At 39.5% G+C, this 8,249-nt stretch overlaps 1 protein-coding gene across 1 annotated transcript in view; it reads left to right on the top strand.

Annotated features, from left to right (window-relative positions):
• The first annotated feature begins 1,583 nt into the window (after positions 1–1,583).
• The window catches only part of GLYATL3 (glycine-N-acyltransferase-like 3), a 23,221-nt gene continuing 16,555 nt past the window's right edge, over positions 1,584–8,249 (top strand). The window contains exons 1-3 of the mRNA XM_006882120.1: positions 1,584–1,595; positions 1,679–1,786; positions 4,329–4,455. Coding sequence (XP_006882182.1) covers positions 1,584–1,595; positions 1,679–1,786; positions 4,329–4,455 — 247 coding nt within the window. The remainder of the gene's footprint in view (positions 1,596–1,678; positions 1,787–4,328; positions 4,456–8,249) is intronic.

Here is an 8,249-nt window from a genome sequence, read left to right as displayed (position 1 = left end):
TTCTCCTTGGAGACTAGGATTTTGAAGCTCCATCTCACATACTTTGGACATGTGGCTAGAAGAGACCAGTCCTTGGAGAAGGACATCATGCTCAGAAGGGTGGAGGGACAGCATAGGAGAGGAAGACCCCAGATGAGATGGATTGACACAGTAACTGGGGCAGTGTGTCAGAATCAGGAAAACTGGTTCAGAACAGGGCAGGGTTCAGATCTGCTTTACATAGGGTCACTAAAAGTTTCAGGTGACTTGATGGCTCATAACAACAACAACAACAACTACTGATAGACATTTGAGTTGCTTTCCATGGAAACATTGGCTTAGAGCTCTCATTACCACTCTTATTTCTCTAAACTCATTACGTGTGTGTACATCTATCTCTATCTAGAGATAGAGATAGATGATATAGGTGGTATAGCTATAGATATATACATATATGCGCTAGTGGCCTAGTGTCAAGAAGCTGTGCTTCAATCCTGAAGGCATGCTGCTCGAGGCCACCAGCTGCTCCGTGGGAGAATGATGGGCAATATACTGTCTGTGAAAACTTGCCAGGATGTGCGCGCGCGCGTGTGTGTGTGTGGATAGATAGATAGATAGATTGATAGATAGATCCATATACACACAGCATATATTGCTGTGTGCTGTCCATTGAGAATAAACTCATAGCTGACGCTCCTGTGAGTTTTCAGAGACAGTAAGTTGCATGGGAGGAGACTGCCTATTTTTCTCCTTTGGAGCTGCTGGTGGATTTGGTCTTTGTGCCTTTAAGATCGCAGCAGCACCACTAGGCCACTATAATGTATATAGTATATAGAATATATATGTAGTATATAAACCTTATGACAAATATATATATATATAATTTTCTAACTTGACTAGTGTTATAATGTGCTGTGCAGTGGCTTTGAACTCACTCTGACCCTATGTACAACAGAACAAAACCACGTCTGATTCTTATGCCATCTTAACAATCTCTGCTGTGCTCAAGCCTGTTGATACAGTCATTGTATCAACCCATATGCACTGCATTGAAAAAAATGAAAGCAAACATAAGATAATTTTAATACTATTTTGACATTATTTTACCCTTAAAAAGCATTTAAAAGTATAGTTGTGTTTCATTTGTTTCTTTTTAGACAGTACCATGAACTTTAAAAGCTGTTAAGCATCAATCTTAGTGGAAATTTTAAAAAATGCGTGAATCCCAAATTAATATAGCAGATTGTGTTTCATTCCACATTTGTTGATTACTTATATACCAAAGAGGGAGCTCTGGTGGCTAATTGGTAAGGAATTGTATTGCCAGTTTCCTCTGTGCCATTTACCATCTCTGAAAACTAATTAGAAGGTCAACTGTGAGTTGGTTCCAAATCAACAGTACACAGCAACAATATACCAAACATAGATGCATTAAATCTATCAGTTTGGTATCTTTCACTGTTGTACCATAAATAATAGCAATATTTAGAGAGTGCTTTCATAGGCTTTAAAAGACTTCATGCCAGATTCATGTGCATTGGTGAAATAACAAAGAAGTTCATATATGCATGCATTGTGTATATATGTGTGTATAGTTTCGCTTGATGAACATGATTGTACGGAAGGACAAGAAGTAAAGAAAGTAATACATAAATAAAACATTCTCTATTACGATTTACTTGACTCTTCTCTTTCTCAGGTTTATGGAGCAGTGATGAACATAAATCGTGGGAATCCTTTTCATAAAGAAGTAGTGTTGGATTCATGGCCAGACTTCAAAGCTGTCATCACCAGGAGGCAGAAAGAGGTATAGTTTTGAAATATTGGAAAATATATAAATAAAAACAAACAACCCAGTCAGAATCCACTGCAAAGAAAGAATTACGTGAAAGAGATATACATTAGCCATGTTAGCATGGCATATAGCTGGCGTTTTCTGGGAATTGCTCTGCTAACTCGGTGCATTAGCCCCTTTGCTGTTGTTGTTGTGTGCATCAGAACCAACCATGGCTGAAACCCCAGAGGCTTTTCAGAGGCAGTTAATGGCACAGAGAAGATTGTCTATCTTCTCCCACGGAACAGCTGGTAGATTTGAACCACGTGCCTTCAGGATTGTAGTGCAACTTATTACCACTAGACTATCACAGGTCCTTATTAGCCCCTTTGGTGATTCAAATTCACCAGCAGTTCACAGAGAAAGGTGAATGATCTCTTTCCTTGCCATTACAGTCTTGCAAACCCAAATGGAGGGTCAACCAAGAGTTCCAATTTGACAGCAATGAAAGAATCATGTTATCCTATAGTTAGATTAACAAGCTGTATATTTCAGTTTCTAACTTGACTAGTGTTATAATGTGCTGTACAGTGGCTTTGAACTCACTCTGACCATGCAACAGAACAAAACCACGTCTGATTCTATGTCATCTTCACAATCTCTGCTGTGCTCAAGACTGTGGATACATTGTATCAGCCCATATGCACTGCATTGGTAATCTTCTTTTTCACTCATCCTCCCCATAGCCTAAATATTTTCAGGAACATGTTTTCTTAGTGTTCCCTAAGACCTAAATACATAAAGATCCTTATAGTTTATTTTTTCTTGACCTTTATCATGTGAATCAATTTGGAAGGAGGTTGAGGACATCGTCTTCCAATTCCGTTTCTGAGTACAAAGACAAGTTCACGTGTTCAAAGATATGCTCACTTGACTACATAGTTCTCAGCATACGGCTTCATTTGTATAGGTATTCCTTAATGGTGTTCTAATGACCTAGTTGTCAAAAGGTGTGCTACCAACTCAAAGACAGGTAGTACAAAGCACTAGCTTTTCCACAAGCAGAAGATTGGCAGTCTCCTCACATGGAGTTTACCCCTGGAAACCTGCTAGAGTCAGCTTTGATTTGGTTCTGACTCAGTGGCACATACCAACAACTACTTCTATTGAGAAGCTGTTGTTCAAGCAGAATAAGAGGATAACACTTGGTTTAAAAATCAAGAAAAATGTGCATCAGGTTGCATTCTTTCTCCATAGTTATTTAATAATTTGAGAAACTAGACCATATGGATAAGGACTGCAAGAAGACACATAAACCACCTGATTTATGCAGATGATTCAACCTTGCTTGCAGAAAGTGAAGAAGCCCTTACTAAGGATAACCAAAGACTACAACCTTCAACATAGATTCCGCCTCAACATCAAGAAAACAAAAGTCCTCACTGATATGCAACATCAATGATAAATAGAGAAGTGATTGAAACTGTCAAAGATTTCATGTAATTGGATCCACAATCGATGTCCACAAAAGCAGTGGTCATGGAATCCACAGTGTTGAATTGGGCATGTTTGCAGCTAAGAACCTCTTTAATGTACTAAAGAGGAAAGACTTCAGTTTAAAAACTAAGGTGCATCTGGCCCAAACCATAGTATTTTTAAGTGCTTCATAAGAATGTTGGACTATGAATAAAGGAGATCGAAGAATAATTGATGCTTTTGAATTGTAGTGTCAAACTCAAATTCATTGCTGTCAAGTCAGAACTGACCCAGAATTGACCTTCCAGTAAGTGAATCACACAGGAGGAGATTGCCCATCTTTCTTTGGCAGAGCAGCTGATGGACACTGTCAGCATAGCTCACTATTCACTAGACCATCTATCCCAGGAACTTGTGAAAAAAGAACAAGCAAATCTGTCTTGGAGGAATTGCAACTAGGATGCATCTTAGATACAAAGATGGTGAAACTTCATCCCACATATTCTGGGCTTGTTGGTTGGAGCCATTAGTCACTGAAAAAGCATGTGGAAACTAGTGGAGGTTCGGAGAGAGAGAGAGAGGACATTCTTACCTTAAATGGCTAATACAGTGTCTGTAACCGTGACCTGGTGGAGATTGTGAGAATGGAATTGGCCTAGGGTGAGGTTTCTATCTGTTGCTCATAGGGTTGCTCTGAGTCAAAACTCAACTGTATGGCACTTTACAACAATAAAACCAACCAAAAGTATTAAGTTACACCCTTTTTATAAATGTAAGAATTACATATAATCAACTAATAATAGAAAATCCTTTCTAATCCATTCCCAGAAAAAGGTAAAGTAACTTTTAAATTCTCCTAATACGAATGGAATGCCTTGTCAGGGGAAGGAATCCATCAAAAGTCCCCACACTTCTTTTCTTCCCCCCTTTTCAGAATATCAATTAGCCACATTTCCGTTTCACCATGATTTTATAGGTGGTTCATTTTGATTACAGAAAATTATCTAGACATGCCCTGGTGATGGTATCTAATCTATCTAGGATTTAGGTCATCCAGGTGATATGTGCCAGATTTTTATAATTATGTGCTCTGTCTTAGGTTGAGACGGATAACCTGGACCATTATACGAATGCCTATGCTGTGTTCTACAAGGATGTCAAGGCTTACCAACAGCTATTGGAAGAGCATGATGTTATTAACTGGGACCAGGTTTTTCAAATACAAGGTGAGAGTCTGTGTAAGATACAACACTCTGTGAAGTACTTTTTTTCCTTCCTTTCTTTTCATATATCAGTTATTTATAACTAATACATATGTATATATGTGTGATGTACATACATTTATGCATAGAAATATGTATGCATATTGTTGTTATGCTCTCTTAAGTCTGAACTGATTCATAGCTTACCAGCCATCGGTTTTTCAGAGGCTATAAATCGAACAGGAGGAGGTTGCCCATATTTCTTCCTTTAAGTGGTTGATGAACTGGAATCACCTGCCTTTGGGTTGACTGTGCAAACACTACGATGTCAGGTCTTTATCACTAGTTCCTAGACGTCATTAGCATTCCTAGTAGAACAGGAACAGATGTTTGCACACACATTTTATACACTTATAATTTAGATATTATAGTTTTGTAAGGACATTGTTATCCCTAAAAAGGATTGGCCTATGTTGTCAGGGAACACCATTGAAGTGGAGATCGGTTTAAGTGACATATTTTTTCCTACTGATATTACAGCTTGAATGTTAGTGAACATAATGACACATTTTTCCCTTATTGCTGTGTTGATTATTTCCTCTCACAGCCCTTTATACAACTATGATTCACATTTGAGCCAATATGTAAGATTTAATCATCTTTTGATAGAGATAAACAACAGATTTACATAAGATTCTCTGAAATTATTTTGTGACGAAACTGTATAATCTCTGAGAAGATAATTGGAATAATGACCGATGATGCTAGTGGAAAGAGAATATGCTAGGGCAAGGGTAGATTTGAAGTGTCTGATAATTTGGATGGTTTTAGCTCCAGTGTGTCACTTAGGGTTTGGGGTTTTTTTTTTTGTTGTTGTTGTTGTTCTTTTTTACTTCTAATGTTTGGGAAGTAGCACTGAAGTAGCCATTTTTGAGAAAGAATCTTGGAATTTTTATATTAGTGTTGCAATTAATTTAGTTTCTTGATAATTTGAAGTTACAGAAAACTGAAGCCTTCTTTAAAAAAAAAGGGGGGGAAAAAAGAAGGAAAAAACTTCTATTCACTCAGAAGAAAAGTATGCATAATGACCAATGCATACTTTTAGACTAAATTTTGGGTGTGTGTGAATATTCAAGAGGGCCTTATAAAGGAAGCTTTACATGATAATACATCTTTGCAGATAAACCCTACTTAGGCTGATTCAGATATTCTGATAGCTTCTTGGTGGAAGATCTATCAACAATCTGCATTATGCAGATGACACAACCCTGCTTGCTGAAACTGAGGAGGACCTGAAATGCTTGTTACAGAGGATCAAGGACTGCAGCCTCCAACAGGGATTGAGGCTCAATGTCAAGAAGACAAAAATTCTCACCACTGGACCAATTAGCAGCATCAGAATGGATGGTGAAGAGATTGAGATTGTTCACAGCTTTAGTTTGCTTTGCTCCACAGTCAACACTCTTGGCACCAGCAGCCAGGAAATGAAAAGATGTATTGGGATGGGAAAGTCTGCTGTTAGGGACCTCCCCAAAGTACTGAAGAGCAATGGTGTCTCTCTTGAGATTAAGGTGTGTCTGATACAGTCATGGTCTTTGCTATCACTTGTTATGCATCAGAGAGTTGGACTAAGGAGGACAGAGGAAGAATTGATGCCTTTGAGCTGTGGTGCTGGAGAAGAGTATTGAGGGTATCATTGACTGCTAGGAAAACAAACAGATTCATTCTGGAAAGGGCTAATCTGGGCGGCTCTTTGGGGGCAAGGATTCTGAGGCTCCGTCTAACACACTTTGGACATGTTGTAAGGAGGGACTGGTCCTTGGAGAGGGACATCATGCTTGGTAGGGTGGAGGGACAGCGCAAGAAGGGAAGGCCCTCTATGAGGTGGATTGATTCAGTGACTAGGGTAATCAGGATGGGTGTGTTGGAGACAGTGTGATTGGCACAGGATAGAGCAGGGTTTAGGGCTGTTGTACATAGGGTCGCTATGAGTTGCAAGCAACTCGATGGCACATAACAACAACCATTACCCTGTCTTTTCAGATCCTCCCAAATCTTTCCCATTTCCTTTGCCCCCTGCTCCCTCACCAAGCAAATTATGCCCAACCTGTAACCCCACTGTTCCCACTCCTTCCCCCTTGGGTCACCATACATGTTTTACTAGTCATCCTTCTGTTTTTACAGTAGTCATGGAGGATGACTCTTGCCTCTTGAACAGTGATGAGAGCGGGCTGGGAATGTCTCCTTGGAGCCAATAAGAGACTAGTACAGAAGCTGGGGCTTTAAAAGAAAATTAATAATAATAATTTGGGCCCTCGGGCCTGATTTAATTGTGTTTGAAATGAACATTTCCTGCGTGGTATGGCACTTTTTTGTCATTTTGCTGTACTTAGGATAACTTAGGTAAGTTAAGATTCCTGTGATAGTAAATGGTGTGCCAATGGTGCATCAATTGCCATAATGGTTACACATGATTGACAATGTTTGGTGGAGCTCACAGATTAAGACAGGCTTGGAAGCAGGAGTGGCATCCACTTCCTAAACATTCCTGTGGAAATTCTATGAATTTAGAGAGATGACAACTTTTATAGAACAGGGTTAGGGTTTTTTATTTATAGGGTCACTACTCTATGACACTTAATAACAGCAACATATAAAGCCAGGCACTTGTCTTTATTTTGGAGTTGGGTGAAATGGTAGACTCTGTACGATGGCACTCTTGTTTTGGTTGATGATCTGTATGAATTGTGTGGTTGTTTTTCATTTAAGCTTCTTGTTTAGAGTCAAAAAGACCTCCTGGAGGGTCCTTATGTTTAAAAGTTGGGCCCAAGGGATTATATTTTAATCACTTGTTACTATTTTTTGGATCTTATAAGAAGGAGTCAAATGTGAGAATGGTTACCCATGGTGGACAGTGTTTGGTGGAGCTCCCCAATTATAACAAGCTTGGAAGCAGGAGTGGCATCCACTTCCGAAATAGCTTGCCTCTGGAAACCCTATGAACCTGGAGAAAGGATGAAAGTTATAACAGGTGTCCAGGACTTTCATTCATAGTGTTGCTATGAGTTGCCTAACACTCGATGGCACTTAACAACAACAACAACAGAAAAGAAATGTTTGGCTTTTCTAAGTAATACAACACTCTGGTCTGTTTGCTGTGCTGAGGTAGTATGGGTTTCCTGTGACACTGAACCATTTGCCATTGGAGTCTCAAAGGCCATAATGGAGCAATTGTGCCAGAGGTGTGCCAAACACCATAATGGCTACCCTTCATGGGGAATGTTTGGTGGAGCTCCTATTTTGATTAAAGTTTCGAAGCAAGAGTGGCATCCACTTCCTAAACCACATTCCTCTGGAAGCTGTATGAACTTGGAGAAATGACTATAGTTATAGAAAGGCTTTAGGCCTTTTGCTCATTTACAAATATATATGGAGGGCCCATGTATTTAAATATTGGTTGGACCTGAGGGTCTAATGTGATTTTGGAGGAACATTTTTCTAAATTGTGTAGCACTGCTCTGTCAATTTTGCTGCACTGAGGTAATCTGGGTTTGGTGTGATGCTGAACCTTGTGCCATTACGAGACAAATACCATAGTGGGTACCCAAGGTGGACAGTGTTTGGTGGAGCTTTCAGTTTGGAAGCAGGAGTGACATCCACTTCCTAAACTACATGCCTCTGGAAACTCTGGAAAAGATGATAGTTACAGAAAGGCTTCAAGCCTTTTGTTTATAGGGTCTCTATGAGCTGTGCATGACTGGATGGCATTAAACTACTGGCTTTCTTCAACCAACAGCCTCTTAGTTTAGACAGGAGCA

Source organism: Elephantulus edwardii, unplaced genomic scaffold (genome assembly GCF_000299155.1).
Source record: "Elephantulus edwardii isolate Elephantulus edwardi_28Jun2011 unplaced genomic scaffold, EleEdw1.0 scaffold00017, whole genome shotgun sequence".
NCBI classification, from domain to species: Eukaryota; Metazoa; Chordata; class Mammalia; order Macroscelidea; family Macroscelididae; genus Elephantulus; species Elephantulus edwardii.
This window is presented reverse-complemented; position numbering and strand designations above follow the sequence as displayed.